The 23,281-nt window shown below is 41.7% G+C and overlaps 1 protein-coding gene across 3 annotated transcripts in view; it reads right to left on the bottom strand.

The window, feature by feature from the left end:
• The window catches only part of itprid2 (ITPR interacting domain containing 2), a 68,497-nt gene that overhangs the window by 10,431 nt on the left and 34,785 nt on the right, over positions 1–23,281 (bottom strand). For all 3 annotated transcript variants that reach the window (XM_086220822.1, XM_086220823.1, XM_086220824.1), the window contains 7 exons: positions 22,841–22,901; positions 16,285–16,392; positions 12,053–12,419; positions 7,294–7,504; positions 7,161–7,212; positions 2,097–2,176; positions 1–276 (listed from right to left, as the gene is read on the bottom strand). The exon at positions 1–276 is cut by the window's left edge and continues 1,464 nt beyond it. In XM_086220822.1, the coding sequence (XP_086076948.1) occupies positions 1–276; positions 2,097–2,176; positions 7,161–7,212; positions 7,294–7,504; positions 12,053–12,419; positions 16,285–16,392; positions 22,841–22,901 (1,155 nt within the window). The remainder of the gene's footprint in view (positions 277–2,096; positions 2,177–7,160; positions 7,213–7,293; positions 7,505–12,052; positions 12,420–16,284; positions 16,393–22,840; positions 22,902–23,281) is intronic.

The raw sequence follows: 23,281 nt of genomic DNA, 5'->3' as shown, positions 1-23,281 counted from the left end.
ATATCGGGTCTGATGATGCTGTTCCTCTGCTTTACTCTTGGGGAGCTGGTGGGCTATGTAATGTGGAACTTGCTCTGAACTCTCATCATCTCCATCTTTGTCCTTTGAACTAATTTTCTCATCAGTGTCAGCTGCACCATCAGGCTCCATCTCCTTCTCACTGACATCTATCAAATCAAAAGCTTGTTGATCCAGTGCAAGGGGTGTGGCCACATCTTGTGAAGGGTGTGATGTCACTGTGGTCTCGCTGTCACAGCTGTCACTACTCTCCTGCACCTAATCATAATTATAAAAAAAAGAAAAAGAACAAGCAGCGTTATTAGGGCCTGAGCCCCCGTGCGGCCTGTGGCCGCGTCGTTGACACCGGCCCCAATCCAACGGTGTATTGGTCGAGTGTGTAGGCCTTGTAGTTTAGGAGTTAGAAGCCTGAGTCTGATCAGAGAGTGAGAGCAGAGCTGAGAGCTGGCCCTTTAAGAACCCCTCCCCCACTGCTCTGCCTTTGATCTGTGCTAGAGTGGAGAGAGAGGAGGAGCACCAGAATTGTAGTGTGGAAAAGTGGAATAAGTCGGCATACGCTGGTCAAGAGTGACTCATAATACCATATTTTTGTAGGGATTTTTGTCAGGATTGCAGTGGTGTGTTTTGTAAAGCTGTGGGATGTATGGTGTAGACGTGTGAGCGTTTGTTTGACAGTATTACCCTGAGAGGACACGGTCTCCCCATAGACTTCCATTGTAAGTGTGAAACGTGTCTCCCCCACTTTGACGGCTTGTAAAATCCAAACTGAGTAATTCATATAAAAACCTTTACCAACTTTTAATCAGCACAGTTGGGAGAGTAATGTGTGAAAGTTTGGAAGCGATAGCATTAATGGCCAAGGAGGGGATAGATTTTGTTCGGGGAGTAAAAAAAGTCCTGATTTTGACAGTTTTGTCCAATTTGTGGACATTCTGTTGTAGATAGGTGAGGGGTCAGAGTGTATGAATTTTGCGTCTTGATGAGACGAGTCCAACGGTGTTGGTCCCATGTTTGTGGGACTTTCGTGGGAGGAGTTATAGCGCTCTAAATTATAAAAACGTATCTTTTTGTTGTGTGGCTCCCTAGGTGGCGCTATAAACTTTTGTGGTGTTTTTCTTTTTGATTGGTAAATGTTTAGCCAGACCGGACAATTGTGCCGAATTTCAGCGAATTTCATGCATGTTCAGGGGGTGAAATTAGATTATGTGCGTTATGCGCATAATGCTCATATTGCGTGTGCTCATTAACAGCAAGAACAGTCTAGTAGGTTTTGAATGGGTGTGTATGTGAAAACCGGCTCCAGGCCGTCTGGCCGAGTTGCCTCATGGGTTGGGGGGGGGGGGGGGGGGTCTTCGCCTGAAGTACCTTCAGGCTCAGGCCCTAATAATAATGAAAGCAGTGCTCTCTCAGAACTGAAGACACCTTTTGGGTGAGAGGTGTCTTCAAACTGAAACAGTCCAGTTGACTACAACACAACACTTAGGACAGACTTGCTAAACAGAGTGTTCTATATGAACGTATGTGTTTATAGACACAATCCAAAGCAAAAAAAAACACGATATGGACACTGTTTCATTTCCATATGATTTGCGTGACTTACCACGTGTTGTTAGTAATAGATATACCTTGTTTTAGATAAAAAAACAAAACATTGCTAACAAATTTTCATAAAAAGGGCTCACAAGTGAGATCCAGCCACAAGATGCATTCCAATGCCAACCAAAATCTCACATGCTTAGAGCAGTCAACTTTTGAACAGATCTCTTAGGATGCATGTTAATGCAAGGTCTGAATAAGCCCTTTTAATGCTAGCTAGCAGAAGTTTCACAGTCTCCCGTTACAAAGTGGGAGCTGGACTGCCCATCCCTGATTAGAAGCGTGACTGCTCACTGCAGAGCTAATCAGAGAGAATTATAAATTATAATATATATATTTTCATATAAAAGACATGATGCAGAGAGGTCTGATAATGTTGATGCCAAGTAGGCAATCACCTAGCAGGCTCAGGGCTGCTCTCTAAGGTTACAGATCCGTGAAATCCCAATTTTTGTATATTTGGTCAAATGTAGGTAACAGACCTTGAGGTAGCTGGAGTCAACAGATGGTTCCTCAGCAAAACCACTGCTGTCTGACTGCTGGCTGACTGTCCTCAACAGGTCTGAAAGACAAATGATGAAACATCTTTGACTATTTCTGCAGTACCAGATTCATCCAGCAGGTGGGAGTGTATACTCGTTTATACTTGGCATGAAGTGACAGGACATCCTGTTCCAAAATGAGACAGTAGAGACTCTTACTTGATGAAACAGGTTGCATACCCTCTCCTGTCTGGAATGGTCAGAACAGCAGGAATTCTTACCTTAAAATTTTACAAACACAAACTGAGTAGAAAAATTTTAATAGGAAGGCTTCATGTGGCCTCTGAAAATCATTGGGGGGAACACCAAAACTAAAGGCCAAAGCTGAATTTCTGCATGTCTGTTATGCTGTTTTGATAAACATAGCACAAAAAGTAAAGAAATTTGTGTTTGGTAGATTATTTGTTTGTTGTAACAGTGCTTCTTGGCAATAAATCTTAAACCATTGGAAGCTTGTTTATTTCCCTTTTAAATGGTGCAACATTTGTAAGGAACATGCATTTGTGGGATGAGCAGCAGAGCTGAGTACGTGGGTTACGCCCATGAAAAATTTGCTAAATCTTCTCTGCCAATGCCATATAGTTATTTTGCCATTGACTCTTTTTTAGTGTTTGATGGATTGGATGAATGAAGTTTTGAGAAACAATACATACTGGCAATTTAACATTTAACAAACTGGGCGTACAGTGGTTCGCAGTGTTGCTTCACAGCAACAGGGTCCCGGGTTCAAGCCCTGCCTCAAGCACAGGGTCTTTCTGTGTGGAGTTTACATGTTCTCCCTGTGCCTGCGTGGGTTCGCTCCTGGTAGTCAGGCTTCCTCCCACAGTCCAAAAATGTGAAAATGGGACTCGGCTTATTGGATGCTCTAAATTGACCATGGGCGTGACTTTGAGTGTGAATGGTTGTCTGTCTATATATGTTGGCCCCGCAATGGACTGGCGACCCATCCAGGGTGTACCCTGCCTATGGCTGAAGGCTCCTGGGATAGGCTCTAGCCCCCCATGACCCTTAACAGGATAAGTGGTAGAAAATGGATGGATGGATGGATGGATTTAACAAACTGCCAAAGTAGCTTGTGGAAGAACCATACACAGCCACAACAGTCGGGCACATCCTCCCCATGTTGGTCATCAGCAGGGTCACACACTGCTGTGGGATGGCATCCCATTCCTTAACAAGCATTTGTCGCAAGTAAGCCAACGTGGTTGTGTTGGTCACAACAGCACGCCCAAGCTGATCCCACAAGTGTTCAATGGAGTTGAGTTCAGGACTGCTGGCAGGCCATTCCATCCTCTCTACTCTCAAATGCTGGAGAGTGTCTCTGATAACCTCGCTCTGTCGGGGCTAGCGTTGTCATCTTAGAGGATACAGTTCGGTCCCGGACTGTGGAGATATGGGGTTGCCACTGGTTGCAGAATCTCAAAAGTAAAATAAGCTGTTTGGCATTGGCAAAGAAGATTTGGCAAATTTTTCATGGGCTCAACCCACATACTCAGCTCTGCTGCTCATCCCCCAAATGCAAGTTCCTTACATGTTTCTGTTTACTTCCCTTTTAAACAGGCTTTCCCAATGTAAAAGATTTATTGCCAAAAAGCACTGTTACAACAAAGAAATAATCTACCAAACACAAATGTCCTTACTTTTTGTGCTATGTTTAGATAGATGAGAACAAGCAAGAGACTGACTTTCTGATTTTACAGTTAATGTTCCTATCTGATGTGAATAGTCTTGGTATAGTTAACATTTTGTGCTCCACAACATGTCTGTTTTACTGTTAAGTAACTTGAAATATTTCAAGAATCATTGTTCCTCAACTAGGGTTGTCGTAAAATATACAGATTTAATCTTAAAGAACCAACAAGCCTTTGTGACCCCAAATTGATATAAATGGGATGAACAAAATATCAAGAACACTTCTCAGTTTAATTAATACAATTAAACAGCAAACCAAGTCCAATTGACCAGTGAAATAAATCAACTCACCTCAAACAATTCCAAAAAACTCTTAACATTAAAATTTTCATGAAGATAGGACTCACTGAAGGGTAGTTATGCTACACTAGTGTATTCAAAGTGTACTAAATCAGCAAAGGAGTGTGTTTTATATTTTAGCAGAGGTACATTCTTAATAAAGTTGTTCTTCTATAGATATTATTCTGTCAGTGAGACTAGTGTGACATGGCAACTGAAATGTGGCCAATTAAGGGGAAATTCTGAGCAGGAGTAAATGAAGCCATTTTGAAGCAGTTAATACTCTGATTTGATTACTGTTTATTGTCATTTGGCCAAAATCACAATATGATTTAAAAACGACAGTGACCGTTTAACAGTCCCTGATTCTTGGCTGCTTCTGCTGCTGTTGGAGGATGCTCCAGACCTGCAGAGGCTCAAGCTGCCCCCCTTTGCATCACTTGTTCACGTCCCTGTCTGTCCATCAGTCTCTTCCCCTTTCTGTCCCTCAGTATCTCTGCCCCTCTCTTTCTTTCTATATATCAGTCTTCCTCCATTATCTGTCTTTGTCGCTACCCTGCTCTCATGCTCTCTTTCCCCCGAACCGGTCAAAGCAGACAGCTGTTGCCACTGAGCCTGGATCCGCTTGACATTCCTGCCTGTTAAAAGGAAGGTTTTCGCCACCGTTGTTGCAGGATGTGCTTGCTGATGGAGAATTGTTGGGTGTAAATACAATGAAGGAGTGTGATGTTTGACCCACTGTACTTGTAAATTGCCATGAGAGAACGTTTGTTTCCATTTGGCGCTGTACAAAATAAAATTGACTTGACAGAGACACTAATACTGTGATGAAATATACTTGCACAATGCAGTTGCGGCAGTCCCATCTTTAAATTCTGTCTGTTGGCTATGTGACATCACGAATGTGACGTGTATACAGTGGGGCAAAAAAGTATTTAGTCAGCCACCAATTGTGCAAGTTCTCCCACTTAAAAAGATGAGAGGCCTGTAATTTTCATCATAGGTACACCTCAACTATGAGAGACAAAATGAGAAAAAAAATCCAGGAAACCACATTGTCTGATTTTTAAAGAATTTATTTGGAAATTATGGTGGAAAATAATTATTTGGTCATTAACAAAAGTTCATCTAAATACTTTGTTATATACCCTTTGTTGGGAATGACAGAGGTTACTTTGTTACTTTGGTCCAAGCTCTCTGCAGGTCATTCACTAGATCCCCCCCTGTGGTTCTGGGATTTTTGCTCACCGTTCTTGTGATCATTTTGACCCCACAGGGTGAGATCTTGCGTGAAGCCCTAGACCGAGGGAGATTAGTGGCCTAATCAGTGGCCTTGTATGTCTTCCATTTTCTAATAATTGCTCTCACAGTTGATTTCTTCACACCAGGTGTCTTTCATACTAATAACGAGTTCAAACAGGTGCCATTAACACAGGTAACAAGTGGAGGACAGAGGAACCTCTTAAAGAAGAAGTTACAGGTCTGTGAAAGCCAGAAATCTTGCTTGTGTGTAGGTGACCAAATACTTATTTTACCGAGGAATTTACCAATGAATTTATTAAAAATCCTACAATGTGATTTCCTGGATTCTTTCCCCTCATTCTGTCTCTCATAGTTGAAGTGTACCTATGATGAAAATTACAGGCCTCTCTCATCTTTTTAAGTGGGAGAATGTGCACAAATGGTGGCTGACTAAATACACTTTTGCCCCACTGTAGCAGGCTCTGGCCTTCTTGGCTGGTTGATGGTAAATGTGGGATGCCTTTCCATCCATCCATCATCTTCCGCTTATTCCTGTTAAGGTCGCGGGGGGGCTGGAGCCTATCCCAGCGTCTATGGGCGAGAGGCGGGTTGCACCCTGGACAGGTCGCCAGTCCATCGCAGGGCCAACATAGAGAGACAGACAACCATTCACACTCACATTCATACCTACAGTCAATTTAGAGAATCCAATCAGCCTAGTCCCCAATTACATGTCTTTGGATGGTGGGAAGAAGCCAGAGTACCAGAGAGAACCCCATGCAGGCACGGGGAGAACATGCAGACTCCACACAGAAAGATCCCGTGCCCGAGCCGGGACTCGAACCCGGAACCTTCTTGCTGTGAGCCTAACTACTGCACCACTGTGCAGCCTGGGATGCCTTTCTTTTTGATAATATTAAAGATACTCAAAAATAGTACTTAAGTGAAGCAATAGATTCTTATAGCCAACTACTTCCAAACACAGACTATGTAGAAAACACATCACTTCAATCTCTGCTGTTAGTGTTTATGAGCCATAACATAATAACATGTTAAGTCAAGACAGTAAATGTTAACTTAAAAAAAAATCAACATGATATTGTGAGTACTGATTTGAGAATTGTGCCGCCTCAGGGAGATGCTAACATGGTTGTAGACTTTTTAGGGCACTATTCTACAATGCAGTAATGGTATAGTCAATTTAAGCTACAATAGATAAGCGGCAAAAAAGTGACCGGAGTGCTGTCTCTGGATATTATATTTCTCAGCAAAACCCTGGGAAGTCACTGACCTTTACCAAAAACATGCAAATAAATAAATAAAATAATGTAAGGCTAAACAATGAGCCTTAGAAGTTGTTGTTAAGGGATTTTTCTACCCTTGGAAAGCCAGGATAGCTGTTTATACCGTCAAGTCTTAATGCTAAGTTAAGCTTAGTGTCAATGGGTCTCATTCATGAAGTGTCCTAACGCACAAGTGTGTTCTTATGCCTGATATGACTTTTTAGCCCTCAACTGGAAACAAAGCTGATGGCAAAGGGTTAAAAATTGCTGTTGTTTGTTTAATGTTTGTAAGACTTAAATGATGGCCTAAAACAGTCCAATAGTAAGAACAAATTTGTAAACAATTAGGCCCAAACTTGCCATCTTAATCTAGGCAAAAAAGCTAATAATATTTCACATTAATTCCTTTGACATGACCAGTTTTGGATTATTGCTCAAAAGTAGTGCAGAAAATTCTGGAATAAGATTAGAGATAAAAGTCAGATGTTGAAATCTCAGGCAAACTCACCAGAGTTTCTGGATGTTCTAGGTAGAAGAGCCTCATCATCGTTACTCTGAATCTAAATGATAACAAGAGACTTTATTTCAAAAGAAGGTTCAGAAACTTCACTCAAGGAAAAACTGCTTTTACAATCACGTACCTCTTCCATGTCAAAAGAGTCTGTGTTTTCTGTCCGTAACTGGGCCAACTGGGGCGGGGCCAGGGAGGGGGGAGGCTTTTCTGGGGTTGAGGTGAGGATGATCTTCTCCCTGATCGCCTGATCCTCTGTTCTTTGATTAGTTGACTGAGAGCCTGCTCCCTCAGGTTGAGGCTCTTCATTCAGTGGGGGTTCAGTGCATCTCTGTTCAGGACTTGTGAAAAGGTGAGATACTGTTCAGTAAAAAAATAACACAGACACTGGTGGGAAGCATCTAAATTAGAACATCTGCCCAAGTATTGTACATTATTCACACTTTTTTTGGGCCATTTGTTTTCAGCAGAACAAAAAAGTATACATATCCCTTTCAAATTGTCATCTATTAAGTAGACTTGTTGAACATGCTGGCAAACATGTTTTTTTAAAATTTATATATTTAGCATTTACAGACCAGCATTTGATTCATTTGAAGCCATGATTCTGTTGACCTGGTGACTGTAATGTCCAACATTCACTCTCTATTAGCTTTGATTTTTTTTTTTTGTCTTTAATAACTGTTGAGGGAATTACCTGGATGTTTGCTGCAAAATGCTTCCCTGGTCTCTAAGTATGTCTGTTTGCCATTTGATTATGCCTTCTTAAAGGTTTTTTCCCCCCTTAATTGCCTACTTTGAGAACGAAAGAATTCAACAGCCATTGAATACATAGAGCAGCTGCTGAACACAAAAACAGTGAGCTGAAACTTACTAACAACCTTTGTAAATGTAAGAGGATCTGACGAGTCGGTGAAAATCACAACAAGCAATATCAACCGATAGCACACGACCAATCATCACAATATATAAAAATTATCTAATGTAGCAGATTCAAGTATAGATGTAATAATAAGCAGTATAAATGTAATAGACTTAGATATGTCATAAACTGTATATTTGACTGCTGGCGAGTTAATATTTACCATACAAATCAATGTACTTTACAAAACAATTGTACTTATAAATTGAAAGGTATATTAGGCTGTTGTTTGCAAACTATTTGGCTTGTCAGCCGTTACCAAACTTCACAGATTGTCTCCTGATTAAAAAAGATGTAAGTAGGAGTTCAAATGTGGACTTTGACCTCCTCCTTGCATCAGATGAGGGACTTGTCTCTGTGTTGGTCTTATTAGATCTTAGTGCAGCTTTGATACCATTAACCATTACAGGTATATCCTACGACAGAGACTGGAACATGTCATCGGCATTAAAGGAACCGCAATAAACTGGTTTAGGTCATATTTACTTTGTCAATCTCAGTTTGTACTCACTAATGATAATTCCTCTGAAACCACTACAATCTGTTTTGGTGTTCCACAAGGGTCTGTGCTTGGACCAGTCCTCTTCACTCTACATCTGCTTCCCCTAGGTCACATTATAAGGAAACACTAGATTGATTTTCACTGTTATGAATGGAACAAACAGCTGACGAAACTGAAGGCCTGTCTAAAGGAAATAAAAACATGGATGACCCATAATTTTCTTTCATTAAACTCTAACAAAACTGAAGTTATTGTGCTTGGCCCCAAATACCTTAGGAACACCTTATCTAATGAGATACAGTGGGGAGAACAGGTATTTGATACACTGCTGATTTTTCAGGTTTTCCCATTTGCAAAGCTTGTAGAGGTCTGTAATTTTTAATCACAGGTACTCTTCAACTGTAAGTGATGGAATCTAAAACCAAAAACCAGAAAATCACATTGAATGATTTTTAAATAATTAATTGGCATTTTATTGCATGACATAAGTATTTGATCACCTATCAACCAGTAAGAATTTCAGCTCTCACAGACCTGTTAGTTCTTCTTTAAGAAGCCCTCCTGTTCTCTACTCATTACCTGTATTAGCTGCACCTGTTTGAACTCATCACCTGTATAAAAGACACCTGTCCACACACTCAATCACCAAACTCCAAACTTTCAACAATGGCCAAGGCCAGAGAGCTGTGTAAGGACATCAGGGATAAAATTGTAGACCTGCACAAGGCTGGCATGGGCTACAGGAAAATAGGCAAGCAGCTTGGTGAGAAGGCAACAACTGTTGGTGCAATTATTAGAAAATGGAAGAAGTTCAAGATGACGGTCAATCTCCCTTGGTCTGGGGCGCCATGCAAGATCTCACCTCGTGGAGTATCAATGATCATGAAGAAGTTCACGGATGAGCCCAGAACTACACGGCAGGACCTGGTCAATGACCTTAAGAGAGCTGGGACCACAGTCTCAAAGACAACCATCAGTAACACACTATGCCATCATGAATTAAAATCCTGCAGTGCGAGCAAGGTCCCCCTGCTCAAGCCAGCGTATGTCAAGGCCTGTCTGAAGTTTGCCAATGACCATCTGATGATCCAGTGGAGGAATGGGAGAAGGTCATGTGGTCTGATGAGACCAAAGTAGAGCTTTTTGGTCTAAACTCCACTCGTTGTGTTTGGAGGAAGAAGAAGGATGAGTACAACCCCAAGAACACCATCCCAACTGTGAAGCATGGAGGTGGAAACATCATTCTTTGGAGATGCTTTTCTGCAAAGGGGACAGGACGACTGCACTGTATTGAGGGGAGGATGGATGGGGCCATGTATCGTGAGATCTTGGCCAACAACCTCCTTTCCTCAGTAAGAGCATTGAAGATGGGTCATGGCTGGGTCTTCCAGCATGACAACGACCCGAAACACACAGCCAGGGCAACTAAGGAGTGGCTCCGTAGGAAGCATCTCAGGGTCCTGGAGTGGCCTAGCCAGTCTCCAGACCTGAACCCAATAGAAAATCTTTGGAGGGAGCTGAAGGTCCATATTGCCCCGAAACCTGAAGGCTCTGGAGAAGATCTGTATTGAGGAGCGGGCCAAAATCCCTGCCGCAGTGTGTGCAAACCTGGTCAAGAACTACAGGAAACGTCTGATCTCTGTAGTTGCAAACAAAGGTTTCTGTAACAAATATTAAGTTCTGTTTTTCTGATGTATCAAATACTTATGTCATGCAATAAAATACAAATTAATTACTTAAAAATCATACAATGTGATTTTCTGGATTTTGGTTTTAGATTCCATCACTTACAGTTGAAGAGTACCTGTCATAATAATTACAGACCTCTACAAGCTTTGCAAGTGGGAAAACCTGAAAAATCAGCAGTGTATCAAATACCTGTTCTGCCCACTGTAGGTACCATGGATGGTATCACCGTGGCCCCCAGCATTATCATAAGGAACCTAGGGGTTATCTTTGATCAGGATCTGTCCTTTAACTCCCATATCAAACAAACCTTTGGGACTGATTTCTTTCATTTACATAACATCACAAAGATCAGGCATATCCTGTCTCAAAAGGATGCAGAAAAACTAGTCCATACTTTTGTCATTTCAAGTCTGGATTACAGAAATTCCTTCCTATAGGGCTGCACCAATAAGTCCCTAAAGACTCTCCAGCTGGTCTAAAATGTTGCTGCCTGCGTGTTGACTAGTACTGGTAGAAGAGACCATGTCTCTCCTGTACTGGCGTCTCTGCCCTGGTTGCCTTTAAAATTCAGAATAGAATTCAATATTCTCCTTCCAACATACAAAGTCCTCAACAATCAAGCACCTTAATATTCGACAGAGCTCATAATCCCCTATTATCCTAGTAGAACCCTTCGCTCCCAGGATGCAGGGTTACTGGTGGTTCCTAGAGTTCTAAAAGTAGAATGGAAGCCAGAGCCTTCAGTTATCAGGTTCCCGTCCTGTGGAACAGTGTACCAGTTTCAGTCCGGGATGCAGACACACTCCCTACATTTAAGAGCAGACTTAAGACCTTCCTTTTTGATAAAGCTTATAGTTAGGACTAGGTTAGGCTAGCCCCTAGATATGCTGCTATAGGTTTAGACTGCCGGGGGACGTCCCATGGTGCACTGGGCTTCTCTCTCCTCCTCTCTATCCTCCTGTATGTGTTATACATATATCATACTCGTGTTACTAACTCGTCTTCCTCTCCAAAGCATTTGGGCTTCCCCACATCCCAGGATCCCAGGTGCTGCTGCTGAAGGAGGCTACAGACCTGAAGCGGCTCAAGCCATCACCCTTAGCATTACCTGCTCAATTCCCCATCACTCCCCATGTCCGTCACTGTCTTCCCTTTTTTTCCCTCTTCATCTCTGTCCCTCTCTTTCCTTCTGTATAACTGTCTTTCTTCACTATCTGTCCTTGTTTCTGCCCCACTCTCTTGCTCTCCTTCCCCCTAACCAGTGAAGGCAAATGGCCGTCCACATTTAGCCTGGATCCGCTTGACATTCCTGCCTGTTAAAAGGAAGGTCTTCGTTGCCGCTGTTGCAAGATGTGCTTGATCATGGAGAATTGTTGGGTGTAAATTCATAGGAGGAGTGTGGTACTAGACCTGCTCTACTTGTAAAGTGTGTGTAAAGTGTAACTTTTATTGGGATTTGGCACTCTCCAAAAAAAATTGACTTGACTTTAACTACTCAATTTCCACAATTTCTTTTGGCAGACACTTTTTTCAAAAGCGATGTGCAATACAAGCAAGAATTTAGACTGGAGGGAAAGCCCTATTAAACCTCTTAACACTAGGTTTAGTGTTAGTGTAGGATTAATCGACAGGTCAACTGAAAGTTGCTTGATGTTTGTATTTGCCCCCACCCCCTTAACATGCAGTAAGTAATATAAACTTGCAGTGAAGTATTTTCTCAGTGTTGTATTGGAAGCTTGTGTTAATGCAGGTTTGCAAAAATTTGTATTTCTCTACCTGTGGTCCGTTAGCTGATCTGTCTCTCCATCCCCATTGGTTTCCTCGGTAACCGTCGCCAAAGAGCAATTATCTTTCTTACGGATGTGCTTTTGGTTGACTGTCTCCACCTGATGGTCAGGGCCTATACTGCCGACATCCTGTTCTAGACTGGTGTGGGAGTCACCATTGGTAAGTATGTGACCTGAGTGTCCATTCAGTTGTGTTTGCATCTGAGGTGTATGAGCATCAGACAACTCTGGATTGGAATTCAACAGGTTGTGTTTGGTGATAGTTTTCTTGAGGAGTTTGGCAGCATTAAGAGCTGAGCTGCTCTTCTTTGAAGGAGTAGGTACCGCTTCTTTACCACCTTCTTGTCCCTCACCTCCTGAGAAAAAAAGCAGCATTCAGAAGTAAGAATAAAATACGAAATAAATTCCTAACAAGAGCTGTAACAAAATGTTAGCTTGCCATTTTGTTCCAAAGCAAAGACTCAACAAAAAAGACTTACAAAAAAAAAAAATTGATTATAACAATAAATGGCAATCCATATAATCAAACAAGCTGACTATAGTAGAATTTCTCTATATACTGCAGACACATAGGAGAATAGGACACACTGCAGCAAACAAGTAAATTCAGTCAAAATCAACTTTGTTTCGTAAACTAAAACCATCAAACTTAGTTTTGACTAAAACTAGACTGAAATGAGTTAATCAAATAAACCTAGACTAAAAAACACTGCTCAAAAAATACAGGGAATACTTAAACAACACAATGTAACTCCAAGTCAGTCATACTTGTGTGAAATCAAACTGCATCACATGCTGTTGTGTAAATGTAATAGACAACAGGTGGAAATTATAGGCAATTAGCAAGACACCCCAAGTAAAAGTGTGGTTCTGCAGGTGGCGACCACAGACCACTTTTCAGTTCCTATGCTTTCTGGCTGATGTTTTGGTCACTTTTGAACGCTGGCGGTGCTTTCACTCTAGTGATAGCATGAGATGAAGTCTACAACCCACACAAGTGGCTCAGGTAGTGCAGCTCATCCAGGATGACACATCAATGCAAGCTGTGGCAAGAAGGTTTGCTGTGTCTGTCAGCGTAGTCTCCAGAGCATGGAGGCACTACCAGGAGACAGGCCAGTACATCAGGAGACGTGGAGGAGGCTGTAGGAGGGCAACAACCCACGAGCAGGACCATTACCTCCGCCTTTGTGCAAGGAGGAACAGGAGGAGCACTGCCAGAGCCCTGCAAAATGACCTCCAACAGGCCACAAATGTACATGTGTCTACTCAAACAGTCAGAAACAGACTCCATGAGGGTGGTATGAGGGCCTGACATCCACAGGTGGGGGTTGTGCTTATAGCCCAACACCGTGCAGGACATTTGGCATTTGCCAGAGAACACCAAGATTGGCAAATTTGCCACTGGTACCCTGTGCCCTTCACAGATTAAAGCATGTTCACACTGAGCACACGTGACAGACGTGACAGAGTCTCGAGATGCCGTGGAGAACGTTCTGCTGCCTGCAACATCCTCCAGCATGACCGGTTTTGGCAGTGGGTCAGTAATGGTGTGGGGTGGCATTTCTTTGGGGGGGCCACACAGCCCTCCATGTGCTCTCCAGAGGTAGCCTGACAGCCATTAGATACCGAGATGAGATCCTCAGACCCATTGCGAAACCACATGCTGGTGCGGTTGGCCCTGGGTTCCTCCTAATGCAAGACAATGCGAGACCTCATGTGACTGGAGTGTATCAGCAGATCCTACAGGACGAAGGCATTGATGCTATGGACTGGCCCACCTGTTCCCCAGACCTGAATCCAATTGAGCACATCTGGGACATCATGTGTCGCTCCATCCACCAACGCCACATTGCACCACAGACTGTCCAGGAGTTGGTGGATGCTTTAATCCAGGGGCCTCATGTACCAACGCGGTTTACACAAGAAAAACTTGCGTACCCCAGGATCAACGCTCGCGTTCAGATGTATCAACGCGAAATGTTTGTCGATTCTTGCGCTGTTTCACACCAACTCTGGAGGTGCCGTAGAAGTTGACGGAAAGCCGAGTCTTGTGTAACTGCACTTTGGTCCGTTGGCGACACCCTGTGGCAGTGTTTGGTAACTGACATTATTTGATAACCGCACTTACATCTGGCACATAAAAGCCTTCCAGCGGGAGATGGCGGACTGTCCCAGGGTGAGCCAGTCTACCTTGGTGGTGGACCTGATCATTGAATAATATTATATTAAAAGCGCCATCCCATGAGGAATACACTTACGTTCACCATAAGGATTTCCACTCCATCAATGTGCAGATCATCGATGTGCAGAGGCTGGAGGGATGGACACTGATCCTGGCCGGGCAGCCGTCCTTGCACGCCAGAATTTCATTTCCACAATGTGAAAAGGTAAGAAGCTACTACACGATTCATGAAGCCAGATTAATTTATTTTGTCCACTAAACATTCCAGAACATTTATCAGGCGGTCGAGCCGCTCATTGTCCCCGTTATTCCCCTAATAATGTCCTCCTGCGCCTGCAGGACCGCCTGTGTGAGGACAGGCTGGCCCGAATGCGTCAGGTCCTGGCGGATGACTGAGCCGGCAGGTGTGCTGCACGTCGGCGGCATGGCTGACGGATCAGTTCCTATAAATTCCGTCAGGTGCCTATCTCCCTGACCCCCACCTGTCTGGCCGGCCGCTGTACGCCGCTTGACCTCCAGCTTGAGGTCCTGTTAGTGCCATTTTCCATATTGTTATTTAAATTCAGATTGAAGCCAATTGATCTTTGTAGTTATTGCATTTAGTGATGTGCAGTGTTGAATTTAGTCCTACGTTTAGCTGGCATTGTTTAGGAAGTTAGAATTCCAGACATGCATTAGAAATAGAGAGGAAATCTTTCAGAGCGCCAGCAGTGGTGCAAGCTGATGACATAGTGATGCTGGCGCAGGTTTAGTGAGGAAAACTGTGCTTTGTATCATTTTGATCGTTCAGTAAAGGAGGAGCCAACACTTTTCTACCGTCGTCATAAAACCTCAAACACGTAGCGACTCGTTCTTTCCGTCATTCAAAGTGGTTAAGATGTATGAACATGATGATCAACAACACTGGTGATTAGAAGGGAACTTTAGCCAATAACGGGTCCAACCACTTTGTTTTCATCTCCGCGGGGGTGCGTTGCTCTGAACCCACCTCGTTCACCCTCTCACTTCTTATCCACTCACAACGTTTATAGTTAATCCTGACACCACTGGACAGGCTGCCAAACAGAATCTGCTGTCTCTCCTCCACCTCTCCTACCAGCACCTCCAGCTCCACGCCGTGAACCTCTTTTTTCTTTGACATTATTTTGCGAGTGCCGACAGCGGAGACCCTATTTAAATGAATTTGCGTATTTATAGGTGTGCGTAACGGGGGCGGGCCCGGTTGCTCAGACATCTGTGCTCAATTCCACGCTGATTGGGATGTATCAAGGAAACGTGCGTGGATTCCGGCGCTCGCACATATCAATACATCCGGATTTTTTTGTGCATACGCAACTTTCGCGATTCTTGCAACCGCAGTTTTTTAGTGTGAGATCCACGCAAGTATTGATACATGAGGCCCCTGGTCTGGGAGGAGATCCCTCAGGAGACCATCCGCCACTTCATCAGGAGCATGCCCAGGCGTTGTAGGGAAGTCATACAGGCACGTGGAGGCCACACACACTACTGAGCCTCATTTTGACTTGTTTTAAGGACATTACATCAAAGTTGGATCAGCCTGTAGTGTGTTTTTTCTCTTTAATTTTGAGTGTGACTCCAAATCCAGACCTCCATGGGTTAATAAATTTGATTTCCATTGATAATTTTTGTGTAGTTTTGCTGTCAGCACATTCAACTATGTAAAGAACAAAGTATTTAATAAGAATATTTCATTCATTCAGATCTAGGATGCGTTATTTTAGTGTTCCCTTTTATTTTTTTGAGCAGTGTGTATTCATTTTTAACAAAGAGAAGAAAAAATGCATGTTATGACGTCTTACACACTATAGACCTCAACATTTATGAAGAGTCATTCATGTAGGCTATCATTACTGTAAAAGTGCCTTGATAGAAATAAGTAGGCATTGTCCTTTTTATTATCATTTAACCATTTTGGCTATCAAGTGAGGACTGCCACCACATGTTTAAAGTCATAAGTTTTCTCTGTCAGAATAATCAGACTCAAAGAAACTGTCCAAATGTTGACATGACAAGGTTACCTTGCTCCTTGCAGCTGATTCGTTGGACATGTTGCCCAGAAACTTGACTATAGAGCTGGAAGAACTCATTGGCAACTGTAGTCAAGACCTGAATCTGACGGAAACGACCTGAGAGACAAAGAGACAAAACAACAGGTACAAAGTGTAACGGTGAGACAAAACTGTGGAAATAATGAGACAGAGGATATATATATGTACAGAAAGTGCAAGAGTTTTGTGAAATGATATAGCCAGTGCAAAATACAGTCAAAACAAAAACACTTTCTGCCTTTGATAAAACAGACATGACAGTATGCCAAATGAGCTGTTGGTCTTAAATGATGAGCTGCTGCCACTCCTGTGCGACATCTCTGCAATGCCAAACATTTGGAGTTTCACACACTAAGCGTGTATATACAGAAAAACATGGCAAATGCCTTTTTACATTTTCATGTTTAGAAGAATTTGAGAAGGGAAAAGACTGTGAGAATATGTGGTGTTCTGCACTAATTTCATGTATGGCATTCGTGTTTTATTTTCCTGCTTTGGTCCATTCGAAACAGTTTTTGTGCTAACTTCCCTGCTCTGACACGTCCAGAAGTAGCCGGACGGCACCGGAAGGACCCGAAGAGAGCCGAAGTAGATCCGAAGCGCAACAGCACCGAGCAGCACTCAGAGTGAGGCAGCTACGTAGCTCCGTTGTTACAACAGTTTAGAGGTGTGAATGCACAACTGTTTGTCATCAGACTGTGTTACTTGTGCGTAAATGAAACGTGAGTTATATCCACATGTATATTATTATTATTATTTTATCAGTTATAATCGTTGTGTGCTATAAGAGTAGCAACCCTTGCTAAAGCTACCTCTGCTCATTCACGGAGTTTTTTTATTTGCAATACTGTTATATTCATGAATATGTTAGGTTCTTGCTCAATATATGTTGTAGACGTAGTATACTCTGGGGATTGAGGTATAGAATTTGTGGATGGGTTTATATTTTTACGATATTTGTATTAATAATAAGCACCATATGTGCAACGTGAGTCATGCTGTTAATATGGGTCCAAGGCGCCCCCGTCTGACGGTTTGCGGGTACTGTTTATGCACTGTATAGTTTCATATCGCTGTATAAATTTAATCAACATTACCTGTTTTAATACTAATTACATACTGTTGTTTATGTTTGTAACTACAGGAGACCACACATACACACAAAGACATTTAAAGACACACAAAGACAAAGTCCTGTACCTGTTTTATGTGGGAATAAAGAAGTTAAAAGGAAGACCCTGAGTAGCTGCAGTCTTTCTGACAGAAGACTTAGGCCAGACTTTGTACGCCAGCATCCAAACAGTTAATTCACAGTCGTGATTAAGGGAAATACTGAAGCATGAAAACAATCACGCCTTAAAATGACTGGCACATTGTAGACATGACGATGAAACATTAAGACTTCTGCGTCTACAACTGCATGAGTTGATATAAATGTGAAAAAAAAAAATCAAAATCCAGCTAACGTAAACAGCATCTGTGGCCTAATTAGATGTGTAGGATGGGATAATCCACATGTCAGGTACATTTACAGACAGAGCCAATTTACATAATAGATATATTAGACTATTTCATGCATATAATATTTGATGCACAAATGTATATTGACAAAGTGTAGCAAGGTGGCCTGGATTTACCCACAATTCACAGAACCTCAAAATAGAGTTGTAGTAAGTAAAATCATTGAAGTGAAAATCAGTTGTCAGACAGAGACAATGCAGCAGCAGACACACTGGGATCCCCTCATCCGTCTCATCTTCACCATTTACACATGGATTGCTAAATTGCAACTGTACAGGTTCTCAAGCAGTAGGAGATAATACATGTCTTTGATGGTGGAGGAAACGGCAGCAACTGGAGGTCATCCACACAGACATGGGGAAAAATGTACACTCCAAACTGATTATTCACTGCCATGCCTAAAATTAAAATTCATGTTTAAAAAAAAAAAAAGGATAAACACAGATGTAATTCTCTTGTCCCACTGTCCTTATTCCTCTGTGGCTGTATAAGTGGACCTGTCAGTCTAACCTCCAACAGGATGATGACTTGCATATTCTCCTTCCTTCCATGCTAGTCCCTCCACCCCTCTGTCCCTCACTGTCTATTTTTGTCAGTCTGTTATCAAATACAGACTTCTGTCCATTTCTCTGTAAAAACCTTTATAACTTGCTCTGATGTCAGAACCTGAGACACTGCACAGGCATGCTTGCCCTTTTCCATCACCTCCAACAGAACATTCTGATCGTTGTTCTTCTTTTTGATAACAGTTATATAACTGCCTTGCTTAAAAGTAATGGTTCATCAGGTAAACATCCAGTCCATACAGTAGCTCTACAAAATCATTTAAATGGAGGAAAGTTTCAAGGAAAGTTCACTGAGCCTTGTCAGTCAGTTCCTTGTGTCATATCTGCACACGACTACAGAACATGAACCTTTCATTACAGCAGACGTGTGATGATAGTTATGCTGTGCGAATGTGTTTCATGCTGATTCTGCAGTAATTCTCATTCAGGCAATCCTGAAACAGGAAGGGAGGAATAAGAGAAACGTACGCTCAGTTCTTTCTCCATCCCTTGAGATTCTTGCAGTTTGTGAGAACAGGGCTTACATAACAAACAACAACACATGTGTCTGGGATCCAGGGAACCGATTGGAACAGTATGAGAATGTTCTGAGAAAAGAAGCAACTTTCCAGGGACAACAGACAGCGCAGAAGCTGTTAAATGAGCAATTTCACACAAACATACAGATCTAGTCCTCCCTTGAGCTATTCATAAAGTTACATCCTAGCTAGTGTTAACTGCCTACTCTTTGCAACAAGTGTAAACTTGATCAATTTATGTATTAAAAGACTGAATAACTTCACCTGCGAGACAACAGAATGTTAACTGAGCACATATACAGTAACATAGAACATATCCATTCACAGTCAAAATTAACAGTTAGGGATTAAGTACCAAAATATAAATAAAAAGGCATTTTTTTGGTGTGTAAATTTATTGTACAATTTAATGGTTCTTCCGTGGCTCATACATGTATGACACCTTGACCCAGTTTTATGCTCAAAGGGTACTTTAAGAGCCCTGGGGTTCTTCATACAAAGCTTGTGTAAACTAAAAATGGTGCCAGTATGTGAACTCTGAACTATGCCTCTTAACATTTTGGTCACAGGAGAGTTGCAACACAGATTAAGAGGTAGTGAGTTGACTCAAGTTATCATTAACATTCAAAATAGCAGTGTTTTAGACACCATGTATACATCATGCGCTTGTTGTGAGCAGTAGCTGTTCCATACTGGTGTGATAATTATACAGTCCAGCAGTATGTTGTTTCAAACAAAGATTACATTAAAACTTGTAACAACTGCTTGTATTAACAATCATGTCATGCTGAGCACACCACCAAATACCACTTTCAGTTTTCCGGTAGTTTCAGTGTGGAATATTACGACAGTGAAATATGCTTTGACACACTGAGACAATGCTCTCCCACACTCCGATTACTTCATCTGTCCCATCGTCATCATTTACACATGGATTGCTACATCAGCAAATCTGTAAATAAAGCCAGTGAGAGTTGTCTTACAATTGTGACCCTACTCATTCTCACTATAAAACGTATATGAACACAACAGAGGAAAGTTCACCACAACAAAGCTGAACTATATTTCAAATAGTCTTCACCTATAAAATATATTTATTAAATCATATCGGAACAACCTCGATTAATGACATCAGTCTGATTGCTGTAAACAGATTGGTCAGCTGGCTGGTGTCATTCATTCAGCATTCATGAGCTGCTTTGCATAATGATTTATAGTGGAGAGTGTGTGTGTGTGTGTGTGGTGGATAGGATATGAGGCAGATTTCACGTGTACATTTAGGTGGACAGTGATTTATAAAGGGACATTTTTTGCAGGTGAGCGTACGCCCTGCTATTTAAATTTAAATTTTGATTCCCCCCTTAATTTGTTGGCTTGTTTCCATGCAGACACTTTCAGTTTTGGTCAGGAATGCAAACACCCTCTCTACATTTAAAAGTGGACTCAAGACATTCGTTTCTGATAAAGCTTAAAGTTTAGGGGTGCTTATGCTAGCCCTTAGTTTCACTGCTATTTGCTTGACTGCCAGGGGATCTCCCATGATTCACTGGGCCCTCTCTCATCCTCTCTGATGGATGTGCTTGCGCATGGAGAATTGTCGAGTGTAAATTGATTGAAAGAGAGTGGTGCTAGACCTGCCCTGCTTGTGAAGTGTCATGACGTAACTTTTGTTGTGATTTGTCGCTATACAAATAAAACTAATTTGACTCCACTAGAATGAATTCTACACACTAAAAAGACACAAAGGGGCTTAGGGCACTCAGGAGACTCCAGATAATTGATACTCAGGTGCTCTTCTGCGATGGGTGAAGTGATAATCCAAAAAAGAAACAAGAAATGCAGAGGCACTCTGAGATTTGAAAAAGTATAATAAGCCTTTTATAAATCATGGCAAGAACTGGTTTAAAAGCACATGGACCTATGCATTGCGGCCATTTTGGCCTTCAAAATGCCAAATGGCCGCAATGTTGTACACTTCTTTAATTACCTCTGATGAGCTGACCTCCAGTGTAAGCAAAGATGCATCCAATGAAATGTGGTTTACAGTGACAAGATAACACTTGTCTGCAGCTGCTAACTCTTCAATGCTATGGTTACGTGTTGAATTACAAAGTTAAATTTGAATTCTCCACTGTTTGTGTACGGAAATATAAACTGTGAAGATAACAGCTGGAGTGATTTTTTTCCCCCTGCAAAAATATAACCATTTTTGTAGAAATCAGCAATTCATACTAGACATTTTTTCCAAAGAGCTGTGGTTAGGAACTATGTTATTTTAAGAGCTTTCCATATTCATTCCACATTTATCAACATTTGAGAGGACTTATGCTGCTAGCTTTCCCTTTTTCGTGTTTATTGCAAGTAATAACATTTAGAGATTGAGGCTCCTGATTAGCTTTACCATGTTTTTCAGCAGGCATTTTAATGTTATTTTCTTGTCCTCATGAGTTGTATTTTTTCAGACTGTAGTGGTGTGGGCTGGCCCTCTTTTTCCCTGGTTGACTCAGTGTTGTTCCTCCAAAAACCCTGTGAATCATGAAGTAATTATCTGCAGATATCTTGAAAGTTATGGCTTCTATCTTGAGAGAAGCAGATGGATATGTATATCTGTATGTAGAAGCACCCATAACTGTAAGGCCACTTCAATGCCTCTGGTGATGTTTGACCATCTGACTGAAAAAAACCAAATTGGAATTCTTAATAAATGGAGAGACAGATCAGGCATGTCTTTGTTTATCAGTATTATTGGTCAGATCTGCGCATGGCTGTTCTTTTTAAGGGGGCAAAGGAATTCATTAATTGATATGGACCCAGACTTATAAAACAAAAAACATACATCTGCTACACAGAGCAGCTTAAAATCTTTAAAAAAAAAAAAAAAGAAAAGAAAAGGAAAAAGACAGCAGAGATCATATTCTTGTAATAAAAATCTAAATATTGAAACATGTACAGCTCAAATAAAGTGTCAAAACTGATGACTCTCAAAATGTTTAAATCATACTTTTGCAGACCTTAAGTGGTAACAGGATAAAAGTGATTCATCTTGTCTTAGATAGAGGATCTTTGGTTAAGCCTTTACAGCACTAAGGTAGTTAAACTGTCAAGAAGTAGAGAATCAGCCTTGTGCCTGTGTGTTTGTACATATATGTGTGTGTACTTACATACATTTGTCTTTCTGGGGGCGATCTGAATTTTGAAACCTTGGCTTGTGGACATTTGTAGAAAGCAAGGGCATTTAGTGTTGTCCTCATTTTCAGACAGACCTTTTATGAGCTATCTGAGTGTTAAGGCTAAGTTTTACTATTCATGTTAGAATTAGGTTTAAGTTTCATTTTGGTTTTGAGGAAGGGCATGGCATTTAGTTATAACGGTTAAGGTTAGCGGAAGAGGGAGAGGGAATGTCCATACAAGGACAAGAAGTACAAAAGTGTCTGTGTGTGTGTGTGCGTCTGTTGGTGTGTACATATTCAATTAGTGAGGCACTACCTTCATGCAAACTTCAACGAGAGGACCAAAAGAGGCCAGGATGTTACTGGTGCATGTCTTTGTGTGTGTGTGTGTGTGTGTGTGTGTGTGTGTGTGTGTGTGTGTGTGTGTGTGTGTGTGTGTGTGTGTGTGTGCGTGCGTGCGTGTGTGCTTCGTGCATGTTTGTGTGTGTGCATGTGCGTCTGGGACAAACAGACCTTTGTCCTTGCAGGCTGTGTTGTCCAGACAGTTGGCAGAAAACCTTTAAGGGCTGAGTGACCTCACAAAACATTGCTATAGTGCTGGAACAGGACACACACAGTTTTTGAGCTTCACTCGCTCTGTTGGAGTAGGAGGACGTGAAGCTCTGAGTGTCTCATCACTAACACTGTTCCCCTGCCACAGTGGGGTAATCGAGCGTTGAGAGTATCGAGAAGAGAATGAAGCTGTACTTACTTGTCAGAGCATAGTTAGGGTTCTCCACCTCCATGCGCTGCAGCTGAGCTCCCAAGTAAACCTATAGGTTACCCACAGAAAATGATGTTATTGTGAAAGTGTTCTCTACACCTGCGATGAAGGGACATGAGCCAGAATTATTTAACATTCAGTATTCAATGGGATTAATTCTATCCATGGATAATACAGTAATTCTTAAATCATTCTGTAAAAATATAAAAAATTGTTATGTTGAAATTTCTGTGGGGCTCTATACTAATAACAGTCTGCAGGTTATTTTGTGCAGGTCAGGCCATCTTTGCAACATGATACTAATTAATTTTCTTCGCAAAGGAACTCACGTTATCACTAATGTTGGTCTATTTGTCGTTTGAAGAGAACTCACAATGTTTTGAATGGATTTTGATGAAATTTGGAAAAACCTGTGTTGTGAGAATAATG

This window comes from Aulostomus chinensis, chromosome 12 (assembly GCF_037954235.1).
Source record: "Aulostomus chinensis isolate RoL2024-O1b breed Wild chromosome 12, RoL_Achi_v1.0, whole genome shotgun sequence".
Lineage (NCBI taxonomy): Eukaryota > Metazoa > Chordata > Actinopteri > Syngnathiformes > Aulostomidae > Aulostomus > Aulostomus chinensis.
Note: the sequence above shows the minus strand (reverse complement) of the source record. Positions and strands in the feature narration are given on the sequence as shown.